This window comes from Polistes dominula, unplaced genomic scaffold, assembly GCF_049000335.1.
Source record: "Polistes dominula isolate Pdom_NZ unplaced genomic scaffold, Pdom_raw_medaka contig_373, whole genome shotgun sequence".
In the NCBI taxonomy this organism is placed as follows: Eukaryota; Metazoa; Arthropoda; class Insecta; order Hymenoptera; family Vespidae; genus Polistes; species Polistes dominula.
The window spans coordinates 6,795,548-6,820,497 of record NW_028300899.1 but is presented as its reverse complement, the minus strand read 5'-3'; the positions used below and the strand labels follow the sequence as shown (position 1 = coordinate 6,820,497).

At 30.3% G+C, this 24,950-nt stretch overlaps 4 protein-coding genes across 7 annotated transcripts; 2 read left to right on the top strand and 2 right to left on the bottom strand.

The window, feature by feature from the left end:
• The first annotated feature begins 414 nt into the window (after window positions 1-414).
• Window positions 415-12,668, top strand: SppL (signal peptide peptidase-like protein). 4 transcript variants are annotated; one of them, XR_016178848.1, is made up of 10 exons: window positions 415-696; window positions 1,058-1,262; window positions 1,507-1,572; window positions 1,663-1,799; window positions 1,875-2,179; window positions 2,271-2,614; window positions 2,720-3,145; window positions 3,232-3,387; window positions 10,653-10,999; window positions 11,092-12,668. XR_016178848.1 is itself a non-coding variant. In XM_089179344.1 (7 exons), exons 3-7 carry the CDS (start codon window positions 1,771-1,773, stop codon window positions 3,298-3,300), a joined length of 1,173 nt encoding a protein of 390 aa, XP_089035470.1. In that variant the 5' UTR covers window positions 418-1,262; window positions 1,507-1,572; window positions 1,663-1,770; the 3' UTR covers window positions 3,301-5,686. The 4 variants fall into 4 exon arrangements, 1 of the variants encoding a protein (XP_089035470.1); XR_016178847.1 differs by having other exon boundaries at window positions 415-810; XR_001475911.2 differs by lacking the exons at window positions 10,653-10,999; window positions 11,092-12,668 and adding an exon at window positions 4,986-5,686 and having other exon boundaries at window positions 416-1,262.
• LOC107067705 (calcium release-activated calcium channel protein 1) lies at window positions 5,735-10,646 on the bottom strand. The gene is made up of 2 exons (XM_015323460.2): window positions 9,918-10,646; window positions 5,735-9,226 (listed from the first exon to the last, which is right to left on the bottom strand). The coding sequence occupies exons 1-2, from the start codon at window positions 10,596-10,598 to the stop codon at window positions 8,735-8,737; spliced, it is 1,173 nt and encodes a 390-aa protein (XP_015178946.1). The 5' UTR covers window positions 10,599-10,646; the 3' UTR covers window positions 5,735-8,734.
• Window positions 12,219-14,165, top strand: LOC107067750 (uncharacterized). Its single transcript, XM_015323550.2, has 5 exons — window positions 12,219-12,614; window positions 12,698-12,816; window positions 12,977-13,221; window positions 13,320-13,586; window positions 13,665-14,165. Exons 2-5 carry the CDS (start codon window positions 12,811-12,813, stop codon window positions 13,876-13,878), a joined length of 732 nt encoding a protein of 243 aa, XP_015179036.1. The 5' UTR covers window positions 12,219-12,614; window positions 12,698-12,810; the 3' UTR covers window positions 13,879-14,165.
• A 740-nt stretch (window positions 14,166-14,905) lies between these two features.
• On the bottom strand, window positions 14,906-24,937 carry LOC107067738 (Fatty acid synthase 3). The gene is given in 21 exon segments (XM_015323516.2): window positions 14,906-15,124; window positions 15,222-15,389; window positions 15,465-15,719; window positions 15,799-16,050; window positions 16,151-16,608; window positions 16,722-17,553; window positions 17,640-18,336; window positions 18,452-18,690; window positions 18,764-18,976; window positions 18,978-19,792; window positions 19,875-20,276; window positions 20,382-20,686; window positions 20,793-21,298; window positions 21,373-21,690; window positions 21,779-21,939; window positions 22,031-22,238; window positions 22,322-22,612; window positions 22,683-23,101; window positions 23,198-23,429; window positions 23,514-23,764; window positions 24,754-24,937. Coding segments are annotated over 20 exon segments (7,176 nt in total). The 3' UTR covers window positions 14,906-15,124; window positions 15,222-15,251.
• Window positions 24,938-24,950: the final 13 nt, after the last annotated feature.

Below are 24,950 nucleotides of genomic sequence, written 5' to 3'. Positions count from 1 at the left end.
TATGAATAAATTATGTAATTTAATATTTTTTTTTGACACATCGATGCATCTCAAATGCAAAACCACGTGTTGCATATTTGTTTTCTTTTCCTATCGCCAATCTTCTTATTTCCTGTCTACATTATTATTTTTTATACTTTTTATAATTAATCGTATATTTAAAAATATACAGAGAAATCATTAAAAAAAAATTAAAATAATGATAAAAGAGATATAATAGAATAGAAGAGAAACATAGGAACAATTTACATTATAAGATGCAATTTTATTATCTAAAAGAAAAGTTTAACAATAGTTAGTTATATATTGGCTAGAGAGTTAATGTGTACACACATATGGATATAAAGAAATATAAATATATTCTTTTAAAATAAATGTAACAAGATAAATAATAGGAAGATTGTCAAATTTGTTTGTATTAAACGTAGAGTGAACGCGGGTTTTTTAGCGAGGTGCGCCTGTCAAGAAGCAGCAATAGTCGCCAGTAGTCGGCAGCATTCACGAATGGTTGACCTGTACAGTTGACTGTGCTGGTTGACCGATCGTGCGATAAAAATCGCGCATTTCTCTCGTTACACGGATTGCAAACATTTATTCTAACTCGATTATTAAAATACATCTGTCATATAAGAAGTTGATAATATAAATGAAGGTGACGAATAGAATCGTTGATGGGCCAGGCATCATATCGGCCAGGTGAGAGAGTGAGAGAGTGAGAGAGCGAACGAGAGAGAGAGGGAGAGAGAGAGAGAGAGAGAGAGAGACAGGTGGATGGATTGAAGAAAATCGCCAGTCGAAATACAATCTAGGGTAAGGGAGTAGCAACCTCTTGGGGCCAGGGCCAGTCACGTGACCCCGTGTGTTTACCAAAATGGTGAACACTCGTCGTTCGTAAATTTGTATTTTGCTCTGTTATTTGGTTGTCATTTTATCTCCAATTAAAATGACGTTTGTTAAATCTAACGAGAATAAGCCTAAATTCGAGTGATATCGTTCGTTTCTACATTCAACTTCACAGCTGCCGTTAATTTAACTTTCGATGTCTCTTGACACATAGATTTTCTTACCTTGTGTACTCGGTGGTGGTTTGGTAACGAGCAGTCGACGAGTCGTGAGCGAAAGTTTGAAAGTGAACGAAAGAAACTTGCTGCTATTGTTTCTCCGTGTATTAACAAAGCCAAAACTCGTTTCGTGTACTCCGTACTACTACCTGAAAATGATTTTAATTATTAATGCTGATGACAACATTCTCCTGCAACACGGTAAAATGGCTGTCTTATTTATTTTATTCTCCCTCACTTAATGAATGTTTTTATTTTTAACATTACATTGATAACCTTATTTCTTTTTTTAATAAATTTCTTTTATTCTTTACTCGTATATATTATATAATCTTAACCAATAGAAATACGTGTGTATGTAACTGTTAGTCGTGTTCTTTGTTGTTGTTTTTCTTTCTCTTTAATCTTTTTACTGTGACAAAAGAAATGATTTATTTTTCTCTAGGTGGTGACTGAAGTCTCAAGCGGCCTAATTCGCTTTACCAATAATGTTTAATGTGATGTGCGATAGGTAAATATATTTTTTCAATTTATTAATTGGAATATGATAATTTATGAAAGTGGCAATATCATTTGGATTAATTCATGGTTTTATTTACAGATGATCTCTGATATAGGTTAGTGCAAATGGAAAGTACATTAAAAAACGTCTAAATGACACAAAGTGTCTTAGCATAGCGCTGTGTGCTACGGCCAAGCATTGCTAAACATGGCCACGTATCAAGTTGACTATCAGTGGTTAGTTTTCTTCACATGCATTTACAAATCTTACTTTATTAATGGATGTATTTTGATTATATTTATGTTTCTTAGGGCTTACTCTATAATGGATTCATCTAGGATATCCACTTTCCTAATTTCAATTCTGCTGATAGTCTATGGCAGTTTCCGATCCTTAAACATGGAACAGGAAGCAAAAGAAAGAGAAAAAGAAAAAGAACGTAATGGGATGTCGGGTACTAGTGGTACTGGAAACACAGGTGATGCTAACGGAGGAAGAATTCAAACCTTAGATACGATGCATGCTCTCTGTCTACCTCTTGGTGCTTCCATTTCTCTACTCGTCATGTTTTTCTTTTTTGATAGTATGCAAATGCTTTTAGCAATATGTACAGCAAGTAAGTTTACCTATTGTTGTTATCATTAAAAACATTTTATTATTGGTTGATAGAACAATAACACAAAAAATATATTTCATTATATTTCTAGTTATAGCTACAGTTGCTTTGGCATTTCTTCTACTACCCATGTGTCAATATATAATTAGACCTTGCACAGACGGCAACAAAATTTCCTTTGGTATTTGTGGAAGATTTACAGGAGCAGAATTGCTTTCATTTTCACTCAGTGTGAGCATAGTATGTATATGGGTATTGACAGGACACTGGTTGCTCATGGATGCAATGGGCATGGGCCTTTGTGTAGCCTTCATCGCATTTGTTCGATTACCAAGTTTAAAAGTATCTACTTTGCTATTAACCGGACTTTTGATTTACGATGTATTCTGGGTCTTCTTTTCGTCCTATATATTTAGTGCAAACGTAATGGTTAAGGTAAGTCATTTAAATTATTCCCTTATTGTAATAATCATAGAATTCTAAATTTTTCAAACGTTGTCTTTAAAGAGACATGATTTTAGATGTTATTACATTTCGTAGGTAGCAACTAGACCTGCTGATAATCCAGTAAGTCTTGTCGCCAAAAGATTGCACTTAGGTGGTGTAGCCAGGGAAGCTCCAAAACTTCCTCTACCAGGAAAGCTGATGTTTCCTTCGATGCATCAAGCTGGACATTTTTCGATGCTGGGTCTTGGTGATATCGTTATGCCAGGGCTTTTACTCTGCTTCGTGTTAAGATATGATGCATATAAAAAGAGTCAGCTCTTGCCTGGTGGTTGTGAAACAGGAGTTCCACCCCCACGACACTTTAACCGTATTAGTTATTTCCATTGCTCCTTGATTGGCTATTTTCTTGGTTTACTCACTGCTACTGTAAGCTCTGAGGTGTTCAAAGCTGCACAGCCTGCCTTATTATACCTTGTGCCCTTTACTCTTCTGCCACTACTGACGATGGCTTATCTAAAGGTATATTCTAAGCAGATTATTTTTATTTGTTTGTTATCGTTTATATTTACGTAAATATACTTTAGAATTGGATTATAATTTTTTAGGGAGATTTACGTCGAATGTGGAGCGAACCATTCATATCTCAACAACCTTCTATATACATGGAAGTTTGACAAGAGTCATGGCTCTTGAGAAATAATTACACAAGATTCATTGTCATTGAAAATTTAGAGTTCTGGTCTTTATCGATATCATTTTAAGTAAGTAAGATTTTCCATACATGACACATTCACGGTTTTTTAATATTCATTAATTCATGAGAAAAGCTGACTACATGTTCGACAATTAACCAGAACATTAATATAGTGCACCTACAAATTTATCTTACATAGAATTAATTTTCATGGACAAAAATGTAACGTTAAGAGTGGAGTACCAAGTTATGCACACAAGTTGTTTTTCCTTTTTTTCGTTTTTGTCTCTTTCTTATCTTTGTCTTTTTTTATACATTTTTTTTATACATTAAAATAAGGCAAAGAAATATTGTTCTTTTTAAAATATGTATTTCTCGAAATACCAGCCAATACTCGTATTTTGTCAGCATTCTTTATATGTATTTTAAAGTTGTTGGTGTCAAGTATGAGTAGACTACGTGTGGTAGATTAAATTGACAGTAATTAATAAATATTCGAAAATTTCTTAGATATGCTAAACTATAAATGTTATTAATTGGAAAAATGATTTTTATTTGTTTTATATTTCTAATTTTATCGATGTTATTATTATAATTATTTTTGTTCTTTTTAATTTTTACGAGAATGTATGTGCAAATTGAAAACATTGAAAACATTTTTGTGGAAATATAAAATAAGAAATATTTATTAGTCACTCCACTCTATTATATTGATGCTTCTTAAGCTGCAAAAATTATTACTTAAAACAATTTTATATTTTATTTAATATTTATGGAGTATCAGATGAATAATTGTACGTAACGTTGAGTTACGATTGAACTATTATATTATATTTTGTTGAGAAAATTTTGATCAAAAAATTCAGTAAATATATGTATGAGTAGGTTGTGACTTTTATTTGAGATATTAGGTTAGTAATATAGGGGGGAAAAAGCAATGTTTATGTAAATATATCATTTTCATAATTTAAAAAAGAAAAAAAAGGAAAAAGAAGAAGAAATACAACAAACAGAAAACTCAGAGTTCCAGTTCGCTTTGGCATTGTGAATAAGCTTGAATTATAGAATTTTCTTTCTTGTTCGTTGAATGATACAGAAATTAATGAAAAAAAAGGTTAATTTCATTTAAAACATTAATCATAATACAAAAAAAAAAGAAAAATAACATGATTAATAAGACGAACTGTATATTTGGGTTTTTATTCCGAAGTATACCCAATTTTAAAGAAAAAAAAATGAATTCTTTGAAAGATAGCTTCCTAAGCTCTTGCTATGGATAGGATACTTGAAAGACTTTATATATGTTTATTTAAAGACAAGACTGAAAATAATGTGTATAAAAAAAATCAATTTATCGAGAGATTTTTGAAGAAAAAAAATTTTCTTTCAAACTTTTTTTGTCCGCATCAACAATTTATAAGATAGTAGATTGACATAGTGTAATGCTATAATAAAATACATAATATTACATTAATGCAGTATAATACGATATAGTATAAAATAGTATAATATAATACACGGTATGCTATGACACAATATAATAAACAGATCAAATCATTCGCGATTTCATACAGATTAAATAATCAGTGTTTATCAATTGAACTTACATTACGTAAAACAAATGTATATGACATTAACAATTTTATCTTATATTTCTTTAACCAGTTAAGCGTGTTTGACGACTATATCCGTCATGGAGATGTGGCCAAATTTTGTGTTATGACGTCTATATCCGTCATGCGTATAAGTTTCTTACAATTTGATGTTTAAATTGTAATTTTAGTAGCGAAAACTAAATTATATTCGTAAATTTTAATATGTTTAAAATGTTTAGAGGTAAAAAAAAACAAAAGTCAAGAATAAATTTTTAACTTCTATTAAATATTCGATTTTTTTCTCTAATTTTACCGTTTATTATGTATAAATATATGTTCATATTAAGAAACTGTTTGTACATTACTAACAAAATTGTGCATTTTCTAAAATAAAGTCGTCCTTTTAACTATCCAATATTTTAACAGCGCCACTTACTCTGTGTTTGACGACTATATCCGTCATCGCTTGTGTATCGCGACACACACCAGAGCGCACTACTCTGTGCACAGATCGCCACACTTAACTGGTTACTGGTTAAAACATATATATATATATATATATATATATATATATATATATATATATATGTATATGTTATTATATATTGTAACAAATGTTGAAAGATTTATTTGTATATCATGATTTTTAGAATTTAATTTTACGTTTTTGAAATAAGTATATACTTTTAGAGGAAGATTGTTATAAAATGCGTTCAAATCAATCGTGTTAATTAAACATACATATAATATGCGTCGTTGCAAGGATCTTCTTGACAGACAATTAATTGCGAATATCGAAGAACCTTTTTAAACGTAGGTTTTTTATTATTATTATTATTATTATTTTTATTATTATTATTATTATTATTATTATTATTATTATTATTATTCGTGCACTTTTGCGTACGATATATCTGCAATATATTGATATAACGAAATATATCGACATCGTATCGTTCGGCACGCTTTCTTCTGAACGCACCTTTATATTTTTTAAACAGTACTTCCTTACGTTCGTAAAAAAAGAAAAGAAAAGTAACAGTGGCAGTAAGCGATAAATTATTTTGTACAGAGCAACGTAAACCAAAAAAAAGTATTTCATTTTCTTCCTCATATGATTATTATTGCATATGTGGTTTTTAAAATAATAAAAAAAAGAAAGAAAGAAGAAGAAGGATGGAGGAGGAGGAAAATAAAAATACGATTCGCGTTATTTATTTATGCAAATAAAATAATTAGAAGAAAAAGAAGAAGGAGAAGATACGTTTTAAAAATAGTCTCGCGATGCGAATAAAAAAAAGTGAAGAAGAAAAACAAAAAAACAGAAAGCATTGAAGAACAATTATCGAGATATTAATCGTGAAGAATTATAATTTCAGTTTAACGATAAATAATATACATATTAATATGTATTAGAAATGAAATAACTCTTATTCTCAATCTGCTTCTTTGATGGTGTTTTTAGCGATAGATCCAAAGTGTCTAGTTGTGAAAATATTTTTAATTAAATACACTTTTTGGTACATAAATTATATATATATATATATATTATATATATATAATAATGTATATATATATATATATATATATATATATATTCATTTTTGCGTAATATTAATCCGACACTTTTCCTGTTTTTTATTTAACGTTCGTCATTATCATCATCATCAACAACAACATCATCTACCTGTCCATAGCACAAGCAAATATTTCCTCTTTTATTTTTTATCATGATAATATACGTTATCAAAGTATAATGCATCGTCTTCAATCGGGATCATCGTGTGTTCTCGATAGATAGTAATTTATTTCTCTTAACGAGTATTTTTCGAACTTTATTTTTTTTTTATACTATATATCGATAGCACTTATATGTGGTAATATGATTAAAAGAAAAGTAAAAGTAAACAAAATCTATATATATATATATATATATTATACATATATAAATATAGAGAATAAGTTTAATATTAATCATTTAATTGTGTACATATATATATATATATATATATATATATATATATATATATTGATCTAAGAATATTTAAATTTACATCACGAATTTCTTCCCACTCTTAAAAATAAGATCTTAATCTCTTTGAAGATATGTATTCCAAGCATATTTTGTGATTACCATTTGAGATATATATATATATATATATATATATATATATATATGTATACGTACAGGGTGTTTAAAGTTTATTGAACCAAACACAGTCTCGGTGTATTCTATGCACGAAAATAATAGCATAAGTATTATATAAATATAGATCATTTAATATTACATTCAAAAGTTATGATGTAAATGATAAATGTTCACGTTCGGGGTAATTGTCTTTAAATTTTTAATCGTTTATGTTTATTTATTCTTATCTTTATCTCTGTTGTTTTTATTATTCCCAAATGATTTTGGTAATCCCAATCGATATCAGTTCTCTTTAAGTTTACTCTTCAGGATACTAATGACCTAAACTGTCGAAAGTATTTTTATATAAAGAATATGGAAACTTTTATTACATGTATAATTCATGCAAAGTGAAATTAGATGATTGTGTCATAACTTTTGAATTAAGTTTTAAATGAGATCTATAATTTGTATATGACATTTTTATTTGGAATTTTTTGTACATTGAAAAAGACCGATAAAAAAATCTCAGACACCCTGTATATATCGCTCGATCAGATATAAATAATTGAAATGAAAAAAAAACCTATTCGCAATTAGAAAGTGATCCTTCCCTTTCTCCCGTGCAATTCTTTTTTTAAATCAGTAATCAAGTAATTTATAAAATCAGTGTTTATATTTCATCGTTCTCATCTTGATATTAATTTCATTCGTAAGATATGTTATTTTTTGTATAAAAAGAGGAGAAAGAAGGAAAAAAAAGGATAATCGAATATTATTATATAAATTAAAAATCGATTTAATCACAACTTAGATTACGATACGATAATGGAAAATGCGTTATGTATAGTCAGGTATATAAAATGTATAATATATATAAATTATATAATTTATATATATAATTTATATATATATATATATATATATATATATATATATAGCGAACAAACTTTTTAGTTTTCGTAGAAAACAGCGCATATAATATAATTATGATTTACTATGGAACTTTTATGCTATAAATTGAAACATTTGATCGACGTAAACAAAAACCTGTTCATTATTATGTAAATTAAAAGAAAAACATAAAAAGATTCATATATTTATGTATATATATGAAACGCAAAAGCGCAAAATGATTGTTCGGTTATTTTTTTCAAATCCAAAGTCAACAAAAATGAATTTATAGATACGTATGATGTAAACCTACAATAATCATCACGTTTCATGGAAGAATTTAAAATGAAATCGCGCAATGTAGGAAATTAAAGATCAAATACGATATATTAATGAACAAAATATTGAATTAAAAATAGAAACAACAAACGTAAGAAATATGCGCGCGTCGATTTGTTTCGTTGCAAATTTTGATTCTAAACGTGTACATCGACGTGTACAATTTGTTTATTATATATAACGATGCATAGCCATTTTCCTTTTATGGCTGTGTTAACAAAATAATTGATTAAATGTTTATTAATAATGTTAATTAAATAGATTTATATACGTGTACTTTCTTCATCACTACTACTACGTTTAAAAACGATCCTTCTCGAAAATGAAATTATTAGATTCTATAGGAACATGTAATTTGTTCTATGAAAAAAAAAAAAATTGAAAAAATAAATAAATCAAAAAGAGTTTCGTTGTTTAAAAGTTGAAGAGTTTCGTTGTTTATCTATTGACATTGATTATTACACCGTAGAATGATTGATTGTTGCATTGTCCAAATTTCGTTTGATACTTTCTAATTCTTTCATATCCGATATCGATGTTTCACATTTGTAAACAACGAGGGAATGATAAAAGTGAACGGCAAAGGCTACGAATACTATAAGTACAGGTATTACTATAATAGTACTGGCAGTAGCAGCGGTGAAGGAATAATCCCAAAATTTGACCCAACAAAGTATCGCTACTTCGACCAAAAATAAAAACAATCCTAATACTGTGGAAAATGCCCAGGCCAATTCGATGAAACCGCGCATTCTTTCGTGCGGGGATTCTGTTACCAAACGCGACACTTGCAATTTACTTATAGCTTCGACATTTGGTAAAAGATACGTGCTTATCATTAATGCGAAGATGTGCACTGATACCAATACCGTCGTGCAAACCGCAAACATAACGAACAGCCATTCCGGTACCGCAGTTGGATCATTTATTTGTAGTTCAACCATTGCGACCTGAAGCAGAAAAATATTCAACGCTAATTTTTAATGGATACGAAAAATACGACGAAACAAAATAAGCTAAGAATTATCTTTACGACCTTTCATTCTTCTAATTAATTCTTATTATTTTTTTTTAATTTATAGATTTTGTTTTCCTTCTTTTTTTTTACGATTTATGCGATACGACTAAGGTGTGCTAAGAGCGTCAATCTTTTTATGATTGTCGAGTAGGTAAAAGCTTAATCACACATTGCTGCTATCTTTTTCTTTCAATGTCGATTAAAATGAATTTTTCAACGTAAAATAATTCTTACTAATAATAACAATATATATATATATATATATATATATATATATATATATATATATAGAAGAAAGCGGCGTTCATCTTGCATAATCAGAGATCAAACTTGAAGATCATACACGGAATTGTCGTTGATGTTGATTTAATGATTTTCAGGAAACGTTGTGTAATCGGTTAGGATGATAGAGACTTTGTTCGTGGTAACGTGTTTTCAACGTTTTTTTTTTTTTTTTTCTATTTTTTGATGATAAATAAAATAAACCAATTTGGAGGTCTGTCATTAGCGGCAATTTATTATGAAATCATCATAGTTAAATAAAGTGAAGAATGTTGTAAGAAAAAATATAAGGAGAGATAAGATATTTTTCCTATCCGTTAGTTAAATGGGAATAAACCTACCATTGCGAAACCACTTAATAGTTCGGACGTAGTTGCAGTTGCTTTTAGTTTTGCTCTGCTCATATGTAATCTTCTCCAGGAAAGTCCTTGTGGTCCATCCTGTTCTTCAATCGAAGGGGTTGTAACGAGTGGTGGTAAATTCGTATGAGAAAATTGCGAACCGGTGCAGGCGCAACAACACGTGTTACACGGATGTACAATACCCCCAGATGTACCAGCATAATTATTCGAATTTGAAGGCAGATAAAAATGAGAGGGTTGAGGTGTTCCTACGACACTCGATCTCATATCCAACGTTACATATTTGCTCGCTCTGTTTTTAGCCGATAATATCAATTCACTTTGCGCCGAGCTAAGCGTGTTATTCTTTGGATTGTAATTGGAAAAATTAGATTCGCTTATCTGATATTGATTATGCTTCGGCAAATGCAACGTAGATGTCGAACGTTGTTGTTGTTGTTGTTGTTGCTGCTGATGCTGTTGTTGTTGTTGTTGTTGCAATCCACCGTAATAAGATTTATGTTTCCAATTTGATTGAGATATATCACTTTGCGTTGATTTATTCGATTTACCGACTACAAATTCATTCGGATCATTTTTCGCGCCCTTCTCGTCTTCTATACGATCTAAGCTTGTTTCACTTTTCGATTTAACAATCGTTCCTGAATTATCTCGCGACATTACGTTAATCAATTAATTTAAATTTTCTAATGTTAACACATTTTGTTGATTTAGCACACCAACATAACATCCACATCTAAAGATTCCTATAATCGGTAGCGAGTTCAGCGCTACTGTTAGACGCTAACTGGTTGTGAGAAGATCTTCCTTCTTTACGACTACCTCGAACGACTACTAGTGGGATAGATCGGTGCTTAAGTGTATATGTCTACGTCACGATGTATCTCTGAATCATAACAATAGTATTAATCGTTTTCAAGCTATGTCGATCGCATAATAACCGAGTACGCCGATCCTCCTCCTCCTCCTCCTTCTTCTTTTTTCGTTTTCCTTCGTTCTTATCCTTTTATCCTTCAAAAATGAAAAGTCTATTCATTTGGATATAGTAGATTCGATGAAACGTAAGTATTTGTTTATACCTATTCAAGTATGCATAATATCTAACATTTGCTACGGAAATTCCTTCTAATATTTTCTTCGTTATATTTTTTAGACGATCTATTCAAAGAAAATAAAAACGTAACTAAGGCTATTTGTATTCTAACCGGACCACATCTACTTACCCTGAAGTAAATAGCACACTCGAAGAAAATAATCACATTATTATTTATGAAAGGAGAATCGTTCTTCTTCGTAATAAATGTTATATGACATTCCTACGTAATCAGCCCAATTTTGTATGATGGAACAATACAAGTGGTTTTTTTAAAACGTCTATCGAAAATGAAATTAATATAAATTTATAATGAAACGATTTTAAAATGCATCTAACATTTTTTTATTGTTCACATAATTATACTCGAAAATAAACATTTTTATATTTATATTATTTTATTGAGGCAAATGAAAATTATTATTCATTTTCATATATACGTTTGTATGTATGCGTAAGTGTAAATGCAAGGGAAAAGGTTTCACATTTCCATTCTATTTACATTCCTTGATCTTTAATAATCCAGCCAGAAAAACAGGTATTTCCAGATTAATTACAGATTAATTTAATTTGTTAATTAATGTTAATTTGTTAAATTAAATTTGTGTGTGTGCGTGTGTGCGTGCGTGCGTGCGTGCGTGTGTGTGGTGATATTTAGTAATATTTTTAAGTTCCATTTTCGTATCGTACCTTTCTACAAAAAATTGCTGTTTCTTTGATTACAACGGATACAAATAATTTTAATTACGTACAATGTATAGTTGAATGTTAAATCTAACTCATCGTTTTTATTTATAAAACATGAATATAATTAAATTTATAAATCATCGTTTATTCGTCTTTGCGAAAAATTGTTCAATATAATAGTCGATTATTTTGATTTAAATTTATTTTACCGCTTTCGCAAAATGGCCATTGTTTGCGCATGCGCAAATATTATCAAGTAATATAACGTGATACATTAGAAAATCATTATATCTGAAAAAAGAAATATTCATTAAATTTTATTAACGATATTATTATTTACAAAAATAATGTGCTTGAGTGTGAAAAAAAAGAATATAAAATATATATTAGAAATGAATTTGAATGCGCGGTTTAATGGCGGACATTTTTAAATTACGTCCAAAGAAAATATTTGTCAATTTTAGATGTTGGCAGTATTGATAGTTGATCGCGAATAAACGTACTCTGTGTTTCTATTATTGCCGTATCATATAATTATCATAATTATTGTGCATTGTATGTCAATGTTTAAAAATAATTATCAAAATAATTTATATCCACAGTTTTTCGTCATAGTGCATGTGTATTGAATTAAGTCAAACGGACGTGTGGCGAACGAAAAAAGTATTTGCTTGAAAGACCTACGATGGGAATAGAATTTGCGCAATCTTTCTAGAAAAAGAAAATTTATTTCAAGGAAACATACTCAAACAAAATAACGAAGAGAATCTAACATCTAATCGTTTATTTATTATTATTCTATTTCGGTGTTTAATTTAGATGTTTTAATACCTCCTTCATAAAAAAAGAAATAATATTGATATTTTTTTTTTGTATACAAAAAAGTGTCAAGCAAGGTTAGCGTCTCTTGTTGTACGAGCTTACAATTAAAATTTAACTGTCGACTATTATTTTTTCTTCACAAATTTAAACGTTTCAGATAATTTTGCACTAATCATTTTAATGTAATATCTTATTTCGTGTATATCATCTTCGCTATAAGATTAAATTCGAAATATAAAAGTTCAAGCGTTTTTTACTTAATTGTTCCAAATGACAGTAAGTAACCTAAATTATTAATAAATAAAAATTATTAAAACATTGTTAAGAACAATTTGCTTGTTTTGTCATTCGTTAATTTACATTAGAAATGTTATATTTCAAATAAATACTATTCCTTTCTTCTTTTCCTTTGTTCCTTTTTTTTTTTTTACTGTAGAATACAATGGGAGGAACACACCTGCATACTCCACCATCGATATTTCAACATATGATAATACAGCAGGGTACTTCTCAACAAGTTGGTTCTTGGACACAAATGCCTCAAGTATTACCTTTATCCATATCATGGAGCGTACCATCCGTACAACAATCAGAATTGATCAGATTTACAGGCGAACAAAATGTTACGTCCAACAACCTACATCAAAAAAGAAAATTAGAAACACCGGATTTACTTGACATGTAAATGTTCATTTTGGTATTTTTTAATACCGTCGAATTGAATAAGAGATCTATTTTTTGATGGATAAAGTAATGTGCATTATTTGTCGCTTTAATAGCAGAAAGACAAAACAACTAATAACGGAAGAAAAAATGGCTGCACACTTTCAAGATTTACACATCAGTTCGAATTATCATTCACAAGATCCTGTACCATCTACATCAATGGCAAATACTCAGTTTGAAAATTCCAATGTAGAGATGGATATTGAAACAACCAACGTGGTCGATACTGAAAATATCAAAACTCCAAGATTAGTTCTATCAGAAGAACTTAAAAGAATACAACATGAATCTATTCTACCAACGACTCTTTTATCCAAATTGTAATTAACCGTGAAATAATGATTTCATATATAAATACAAATATAGATATTAGAATAATTATGATTTATAATTTTCAGGGAAAGGCCATCCATGGCATTAGTTCTTTGGGAACCACCGAGCAAACATCTTCGTATTTTACCTACAAGAGATGTTCCAACACCAGCTTCTTCTAATTCATCAGAGGAAAATAATAATAATAATAATAATAATAATAATAATAACAACAACAATAACAGCGATGGTATGCCTGATTTAAATCAAACAAACTCGTTTGAACCAATGGAATTATGAAATATATATTTAAATATTTCTTACTACTTAACAAACTGATGCATCAAGAAATATTTTTAGCTCGATAAAAGATTTTAATTCAAATTTATTTCATTATTGGACTTAGCTATATTGTGATTAATTTATCTAATTTTCAAATAAAATAAGAAAGTGAATGTTTATACAATCAAATAGTTTGAATTTCCACCACTTCGTTGGTTGGATTTATGCGATAAAAATAGACAAGCCAGCCAAGTTACACGACGAACATCATTTTCTTTATATTTGATGATACTTTCTTCTTATTATCTCATTTTTTCTACACACTTTTGATATAGCCTATACACGTTCGCGCTCATATTATATAATAATTAATGATTTTGCATAATTCGAATAATATACAGGTCTTGCATTCCAAATTTCTTTCTTAAACTTTTTTATTAAGAAAAAAAAAACAAACAAATCAAATGTAAATTTATTATTAAAAAATTCAAAATTATTTATAGTATAGAAGTTGTGTGTCATATGTCTCTTGGAAAAATTATGTCAACTTTTTTTTGTTTAAAAACGATTCGAATAATTTTTTGGAGCAAATTAATTATCTGAATTTTAGATGAAAATCTTATTTGTCAAAGTTTGAATTCAAGTTTCTGTGACTGTGTTTCATTTCGGTGAACATAATAAATATCATTCTTAATAGATTGATCCTTCAGAATTAAGTATAACATTTATTCGTTTCTTGCTTATTTTATTATTATTATTATTATTATTATTATTATTATTATTATTATTATTATTATTATTATTTTCATTCATATATCGTTTACATAAAATATATATATTTATATAAAGAAGGAAACAAGAACGATTCAAATATAAAATAGAATTTGATGCTATTTCTTCATACATTACAGATATTCAACTCCATCATATTTCTTTTTATTATATCTATCATTATATTGTATAATCTTTTAATAGTATACCTCTATGTGCAAATATTAGTGATAAAATAAATAAGTCGAAAAGAACAAAAAAAAGAAATATGGTCTTTTGTATTCATAAATTTGTCAATTTAATTTGCCATGTAGGATGAATTACAAAAACAGATAAATTCTAATTTCGTCATTTGAAAAAAGTAAATAAACATTAGATAAAAGTCTATCGTACATTATCTTCTAATAGTCGATCAAACAGGGCGATATATTACCAACACCTTTGAAATTTAAATACACCCTATTTATTTTTTCGGACGTCAAGCAACCTTATCCTATAAATATGAAAATTATACAGAATATATATAAAAAATAAAACTAATAAAAGTTGAACAATTTAATAATATTAGATAAATATATTAGATATTTTACTTTTATTCATTTTGTTTAAATTTATTTTATTTAATTGGAATTTGATTTAGGCGTTTCAAGATCTTCTTCTATTAATTCGTCATTAATTATTTTTGCAAGTTTCTCATTGCCTAGGATTGTAATATGATTACCCTCAATAGTATATACTTCTATTTTATTTTGAGTCACCTGAAAATCAAAGTATTTAATAATAAATTAGTATTTATTTTGATGATGATCTATATAAGAATTTGTATAATTTACATTCTGTAATCCATATTCATGGTTTATATTTTGTACACTCGCTAACGTCGGTTTGCACAATTTGATTGGTGCTTTTAAAAATGACAATAAATCCACATTATACGATGCTAATGCTTTCATTCTTATATAATATGAGTTAAGACTATCTTTGCATTCCTGGTCACTCATAAGTTTCTTATATTCACGAGGTAGAATTTCTATGAATAATTTGACTTTTTCTTCCCATGTATCTGAATTATCTAATTTATTCATAAGCTGAAAAATAATGTTTTACGATTAGTACGATAAATGCGAAAAATATATTAAGAAGAAGAAGAATACAAAATAGACAAACCTGTTCGCAAAATATAGGGTCAATCGAGTCCGCTATATTAAACAAAATGTTCTTTTCCATTTCTTTGACCGATGACGGATTTAAATAGTTCATCATTTCTTTCATGTGTAGGGGAGAACCGTCTATAAGTATTAACTTGACATTATATCCTTTGCGTTCTAATTGTCGTGCGATTTCAATGGAAATTATCGTTCCATATGAATACCCAACTAGAGTAAAATCTTTTCGAGTGTCAAGTTTCTTTAATAAATGCTATAATATATAAAGTTATATATATAAATATATATATATTACGTTAATATGACTTTACATTAAACTTCGATTATATTTCATTTCTAATCAAATAATATACCGGTAGAATAAAATTGGCCATGTCCTCAAAACTTTTTAACTCGTATCGTGAAGCAATTTGGAAACAAGTCGCAGGCGACTTAATTTTTGATTCTAAATTCTTGAAAACAACACCATACCCTTCGATTCCTGGAATGAAAAATATTTCCTTCCGACCTTCCTCTGGATTAGTTTTAAGTGGCATAATTATGTCCTTGGATAACGTTTCACCGAACAATTGCATTACCATTTTTGTAACAGACTCTTCCTGGGAACTATTTTGATTGTTATTACTCTTACTCTCATTTACATCATTCATTTCAATGAGTTTGGCGAAGTTTAAGTTTCGAATATCTTGAGCGGTAAGGAAGATTTCAAATTCACGTTCTAATGTCTGTTTTATTTCTACAGCCATCATAGAATCCATTCCAAGTTCAGCCAAGGAAGTTTGTTGACTGACAGTCTTCAAATCTTTAATACCTGTAATTGTATGCGTTAAAAAAATAAAGATAGTTAATAAATGAGAGCATATCACACACACACACACGCGCGCGCGAAACGAAATGACATAATAAAGATTAAACAAAACTTACCCATAATGCCTAGGACACAATCTACACAATTATTTGTACCATAGAAACCTGCTCGTTTTTCAGCGACTACCATACTAGCAACTACGGGTTTTTTTTGTAGTAAAAAGCCATTGAGTTCTTTCAAACACGATGATATCTTTTGTTGCAGGGTACCACCAATAACCATTTCTTTATCATCCTCCTGCAGGTCTGCGACAAGACCGACATCTCCAATTGCACCCCATTGAATAGCTAATCCAGGTAAACCTTCTGCTACTCTTTTCTCACATATTCTTTCCATAACGGAATTAGCCATACCATAATTCGTTTGGCCGGCGTTTCCTCTTCCGCACGAAACAGAAGAGAAAACAACGAAGTGTTGAAGATCCGGACAAAGTTTTCTACTAACCTCGTCCAAACATTTCGTCGGCCAAGCTTTACCTTTGAAAGATTCTTCAAAACTTTCTATAGTTTGATTTTTAAAAATACCATCTCTCAATGATGCTGCTAAATTGAATATACCATCGACAGGACCTAGATCTATCGCTGTTTTTAATATAAGCTCGCAATCTTCTCGTTTACCAGCATCGAGATTAACAAGGATCTTTACTTTAACTCCGTAACTTTCCCATAATTTAACTCTCAAACGTTGATAACCATTCTTTATACCGTTTCGCGATGTAATTACAACATTTTTAGCATTTCGAAGAATCAACCAATCGATTAATTCCAAGCCAAAACCTCCTAAGCCACCAATAATTACATAACTTTTGTCCGGATCACATAAATAAGTAGGTACAGTAGTCATTGTCATATTAGGTGGGTCATTATCCTTACGGATCTGTATGAGTATCTGCAAAATTTTGTATAAAATGAAAATTTGTCATTCAAAATAATGGTTATAGTTAAATAATATTCAAACAAATAACGGCGACTTACTTTTCCCATATGTTTTCCAGCTGCCATGAATCTAAGTGCTTCTTCAACTTGGTCCTTCTGAAAGATTTGTCTATTGATCGGTTTAACAGCACCACATGCAATCAATTCGTACAATTTATCCCTGATTTCCTTCTTTAATTTATAATTGTTTGATACTATTATTTTATCTAACATGACAGCATGAAAAGAGATATTATTCTGGAACAAGTCCGCGTTTATGGTGTTATTAGATGCTATGTCAAACTTTCCGATTTCCAAAAATATTCCACCATATGCTACACAACGCAAAGATGCTTTAAGTTTCTCTTCCGCTAAAGAATTTAGAACGTAATCTACACCTCTGCCATTGGTTTCACGTAAAATCATTTGTTCGAAGCTGGTATCACGAGAATTTCCGATATGATTGTCATCGATACTTGGGAACATTTTTTTAATGAATTCACGTTTTTCCGGTGTACCAACGGTAGTAAAAACTTCAAGACCTTGGTGAAGTGCTAAATTAATAGCGGCTTGACCGATACCACCAGTACCCGCATGAATAAGTATTGATTGTCCTTTTTGTATGTTTCCACTTAAATAAAAAGCAGTAATACATGTGGCGTATACACATGGAACTGATGCTGCCTCCTCCAAACTCCAATCTTCAGGTATTTTCCACGAAGAATATTCTTCATATCTGGTATAATTTGATAGGCATCTAAATGAACAGCAAAATAATCCTATCACATACAGGATACCCCATATATTATATTATATTGTATTATATTATATTAAATATCAATAATTCAATCATTTGTCATGAGAGTGTTCACCCGTTAAAAGAATATCCCATAACACGTTCACCCTTCGCAGTGATTCCACTATATTCAAATCCAAGTAAATAATCTAATAATTTTCTGTCATCTGTTATTACTTCCGCTGCCAGTTTACCAGTTGCCAACATCACATCTTTGAAATTCAACGATGAATAATGAATTTTAATAAGGTTTTCTTCATCAATCGGCTTATGTGTCCCTTTAACCCAACATATCGAATTTAAATCTCCGCGTACCTGTTAAAAAATATGATTTTATTAATTCGTGATATTTCGTTAATAAATTAATTGAATAAATATCTTGACGTACCTGTTGACTAATAAGACCGTGGAAGGAAATTTGATTCTCGATAGGAGGAAGTAAGAAATGCCTATAAGATCCCCAAACTTCTCCTGATCTTAAAACATTGATAGTAAGATTCAGTTCGATTTGTTCGGAATATAATGGTAAATCTAAAGAAAATTTGGGTGCTTTAGTATCTTGAATTAATACAGCTCTGTACATTTCACAGCCAGGTTCTTTTTATCAAACAATTTATGAATCCCATAAGACCAGATTCGAATTTTCCTTGTTCGACGAGTATCACTCTGAAGTTACTATTACAATCTTCTATTTCTTTGTCGACATCATTTTTAACTTTTTCCAACCAATTAAATTCATTGCTATCAACGTGAAAGACTAATAATTTGACCTTGTTCTTATCTAATTTTCTTAACAATACGAAATATTCGTCGGAAGTACGTTTCTCAGCGACTACACCTAATTGTAATTCCTTCAAAATTGATGAATTCAATTGTGTGTTAATATTTTCACGTGACAAAATAAAACCTTGCGGTTTGGTTGCTTTTATAAGCTGTTGCAACTTGTCGGTATTATCTGAGCTTAATAAATTACATCCAATCGATAATAACGCGGAATCATCCAATTGTAATTTTTTTGGTTCTGAAATGGTGATATTTTCAGGGATCTCATTTTCGGTATATTTCTGTGTTAGTGCAAATACGTTAATGTTTGCTTGGATTAATGGTAAATTTCCTAAAATGTCGGAAATCAACGGAGATGCGAGATTTTCTCCTGATACATTGTCATTTTCATCGATTAGTTCATTTGTCTTAACCGATAGGTTTAATATATTCTCTAAACAAATGTGAAGAGAAAATGTTAATATATCACGCAACGACATTACTTCTTTGTCGCGATGAGCTACGAATCTATATTCTTCGATAACTGGATCACCGGCAGGTCTCTTTCTAGCAATCGCGTTAGCTAAAATATTATGAACTTCTATGCCACCTCCTATAACTACGTCAAGGTTTTCACAGTATTGTACGGGTATATCTGAAATAAAAAAAAATCATTGGCATATAAAAAAATTATTGATATAACTTCAAATATTCCATTAAACTATATAAATATTTACATTGTTCTTCGAGAGGCAAAGCACGGATATATTGTTGATGGTATTTAGTATCTATTACCAATTTTTTAATTCCAGTCGGTACGAATAAACCTCTAGTATCAAACGTGAGAATTTTCAATTGTAATAAATTATCCATAAACGCAACCCAATTTTGTTTCCATTCAATGTGTCCTCGGCGTCCGTCGATTGACGCACTGACAAAACTTTTGAATAAACCAGAATATTGATAACCGCGTAATCTCAATTCTTTGTAAATATCTTTCGTTTTTAATATTTCTTCCCTTTCAACATCATCCTTTCTCGCATATTCCGGTACTTTTTCCTTTGTAATATCATCCGCAATGCGAATATTTCCGCTAACCACAGCAGTATTTCCTTCGATTACTTCGAAATTACCGCTACCTATTAATTTATAGATAAACAAACATATATATTGAATTACTTTTGAAATATAATTTATAAATTTATAATACTATATAGCACAACAAATTAGAAAATAATTATAACCTTTTTGAATCATTACAGTCATTTCAACTCTGCCTTCCTTGGGAATGGTGGTAGCTCGAATAAACTTAACATCTCTAAATACAACGGACACTTCCGTGTACAATTGTCCTACCATCATGCCTATAGTTTCCCAAACTAAACCTAAATATCCTGTAGCTGGGAACAAATTTCTACCGTCGATATTGTGACCAGTTATAAATTCGAAATCTTCATCGATAATTGTTACATCAATAGCTCGTTCTCCGGAAACTATTTTTTCTTGTACTTTGAAAGATGTTACGTACCAATCTTTCTTATGATCCCATCTGTGTTCACATTGAAATATTCAAATTTTACATTTACATTCATACAACTTTCAAATGAATTATCACATTTTTATGTTTTCTCTACGTGATACATTATGAATCTTACCTTATAGACGGAGATATCATTGGAGTACCTCGACTGACCGGAAATTCAATAGGTGGATATAATACAGCAAGATCAAGTTGATGACCATTATTATAAAGCTTTCCTAATCCTTGTAGGAAAACTTCTGCGTTATCTGTATGATCTTTTTGACATAATCCAATATTCGTTATAGTTGAATTCAATGATTTGTTCAAAATCGTTGTTAGCGTAGCATGCGGTGCGATTTCAATGGTAACAGCATTGTCCGGTATAAGGGCTAAAGTTTCCTCAAAAAGTACTGGTTTCAACAAACTATTGGCATGATACTCGGCCGACGAGAATTTTGCAGCTGAAGTTGACCATTCATTGCGTGGTACCGAAGTACTGAGCCATTTTTCGCTACGAGGTTTTGGTTTTGTTATAATTTCTTTGAAATATGATATTAGTTTTGGTCCAGCTGATGCGATATAACGGCTATGATAAGGTACATTACCACATGACACTTCTTGCACAGAAATTTTGTTTGCCTGTTTAAATATAACATGATGTATAAAAGTATATGTACATTTGTGTATTATATTTTCATTAATTTCAAACGAACCTTCAAATTTTTAATTAATGCTTTTATAGATTCAGTCGGTCCGCTAACGATACAACTGTCAGGTCCGTTGTGAGCTACTACATCGATATCAGCAGGACACAATTGTTTAACATTTTTATAACCAATATCTACAACTGCCATAGAACCCGATGGTACTTTTGTTTGTATAGGGGCCACTCCTCGCGAATACGCTGCCAACATTACTTCCTCAAGTGTCAAAGTTCTATCTGCGTATGCACAACCAAGTTCACCGATCGAATGTCCGATTATGTAGTCCGGTTTTACACCCACAGTAGTTAGAAGATCTACCAAGCCGATCTGTAAAATGTTTTATATTTTCTTTCTTTCTTTTTCTTTCTCTTTCTCTTTCAAATTTTATAGAAAAAAAAATATTTATCGACATTACCTGAACCGCAACAATTCCAATTGACGAGTGCAAGACATTGTCAAATATATTGTTATCCTTTTTAGACAAAATATCATAAATATTAAGTTTGCGAGGTTTCAACACAACGTCGCATTTCTCTATCGCTTTGGCAAATACGCTGAACCTCATCAGAGCTTGACCTAATCAATTTCCAATTATTTGTATTATATAATTTTAATATTTACGAAGAGTAAGATACCAAAAAAAAAAAAAGAAATAAAATATTCTTACCCATTCCAGGCCATTCCGAACCCAATCCAGAAAATACGAAACATATTGGACTCTTAACATTAGGACACTTTCCTATTTCTCTTATATTATTGTTGGTTGTTTTACGACTTGCTACCGTATAGCCTCGATAATCATGACCAGATATTTCGTCACGATGAATATCATGGAAAAGACGTACTAATTCAACGTTTATCGGTGGTTTGTCAGCCTATCAAGAAAATATATACGTATATTTAATGTGTAATATTAACATAGAGAAATAAACAAGATTTTGGTATTCTTTCAACGTACTCGATTTAATAAAGATTCTACTGCTTCTTCGGTACGTCCAGAAACAACTACGAGTCTAGGTAAATCATCGTAAGGTAATTTTTTGGGTTTAGTTTTTGGATGTGATTGAACTAAAACGTGACCATTGGCACCACCAAAACCGAAAGAATTAATGCCTATATATGTACCTTCCAATGGTGTGGGTTCAGTAATAACCTTAATACGGTTTTCTTTAAAACAATCAACATCATCTCGTGGATTTTTAAAATGAATATTCGGTGGTATCAAACCTGTCTCCAACGTTATGATTGCCTACAAAATGTTGATGATTATTAATATGAACGAATATAATGGTATTTAGGTTTTAAACAATATTTTTTACCTTGGTAAGGGATACAATTCCACTGGCTGGTTCGGTATGACCAACATTTGCTTTGATGGAACCAACTATAAGAGGAGTAGTTCTATTTTTACACATAACTTTATCTATGGCATTCAATTCTTCAGGATCACCTACTCTCGTTCCGGTACCATGAGCTTCGATATAATGTACATTTTCCGGTGGTATACCACATTCCTCGTAAAATTCTTCAAGAAGAACACTCTGTCTTTCGCTGGATGGAAATGTTATTCCTTCTTCCTTATAACCATCACAATTAGTTTTGGCATGGGAAAATGTGGCGTAAATTCTCTTTGCATCTCGTGCTTTTTGCAGAAATACTACCGCGACAGTTTCGCTACGCGTATAACCATTTGCATCTTTATCGAAACTCTTGCATATACCATCCCGTGACAATACTCCTATTAGGAAGAAAAAGGTTTTGTTTGAGATGAAGATAAAGATAAAATATGTATTAAATGTAATAATATATTATGAAATTGGTCATAATTTAATACCTAAACGACTGAATTGCAGTGACACGAATGGATGAAGACAAAGATTGGATCCACCGACGATCGCATAATCACTTTGTCCATAACGTATGGATTTGTAAGCATGTTCCATAGCATATATACTCGAACTGCATGCTGTATCTACGGTATATGATAATCCAGTTACACCCAACCACTGCGAAATTCTGTTCGCCAGCATAGATCTGCTGCAACCCATGATACCATATCCGCCCACCTATGGTTAAAGACAAATATTTAGTTTTTTCTCTTTTTTTTTCTTTTAATAGTTAAGTAACAGCTTATAATCAGTTTCACTTACTTTCATTTTTTCGTAGAACCATGTTTTTTCAGATTCGGAAAAACATGAACCTACGATTACAGATACTCTCTTACCACGCAAATCTTTCGGATTAACACCAGCATCCACTATAGCTTCGTAAGCATGCTCGAGTAATATTCTACACATTGGATCCATGGTATGAGCTTGCTTAAAACCGATGTTAAAAAAATCCGCATCGAATTTTTCAATATTATTAATTTTTCCATGTCGTTTTGGAATTTCCGGATGATCTAATTAAATACAATATTAATCAATTAAATATTAACTTTAACAGCCCAATTAATTATACACGATCAATCAATTAAATATTATAGTAGAGTGAATCAAAAGTTCCTACGTTTTACTTTTTAATTATTTTTTTTTTTTTAATATTTCATTCAAAGTTGAAATTATTGCACTATTTAAAACAACACATTTAAGGGGGAGGGTAAGGTTAATTCGTACAAAAAAGGCATGTTTTTGTGAATTTAACACAGTTAAAATCTCTTTATTAAAACCAAATGGTACATTAAAGTATGACATTCGAAGAATATTGTATAAAATTTTAACGAAGAAATATTTAAAAAAATACGGCAATGGCAGCAATTAATTCGGACGTGTCTCAGGAAAAAAGTAGAATTGCGGTGCCCCCTCAACTACTGTACCGATCCTTTTGAAATTTTCAACACTATTTCTGTACATAATTTATGAGATAACGCTGGAGAGTTTTTTTTTTCAAATTTGTTAATAATTTGTTATTTTACAATAACAAATTAGCCGATTTTTTTTCGCCAAAAAAATCGCTTTTTTCCCTTCAAAGTGTTCCAAAAAAGTGCCAAAAATTGAAATTTTCGAAAAACTCTCCCAGCGTTACCTGGCGAAAACTATTATCTAACGAATGAACTTTGATTTTGTTGATTTCAAATGATTCAACACCAAGTTATGAGGGCCACCGCAATTCTACTTTTTTCCTGAGACACGTCCGAATTAATTGTCGCCATTGCCGTATTTTTTAAATATTTCTTCGTGAAAATTTGATACAATATTCTTCGAATGTCATACTTTAATGTACCATTGATTTTAATCAAGAGATTTTAACTGTGTCGTCACAAAAAATTCACAAAAATATGCCTTTTTTTTGTACGAATTAACCTTACCTTCCCCCCCCCTTTCCTCGCTCCCTTAACGCACGAACTTTTGATTAAAACCTAATATATCATATTTATATAATATTTAATACCTAATGACCATCGACGATCATCATCCGTGATACAATCTTCGTAATTAAAAATTTTTTCCTTTAATTCTTCCACAGAATTGGATTCTGGATATCTACCGGAGATTCCAGAAACAACAACTTCTTCACCCGGTTCTGGTATTTCATATTTGAAATATCTGTACGGTTTATCATTATTTCCACTCATGATGATTCCTTTT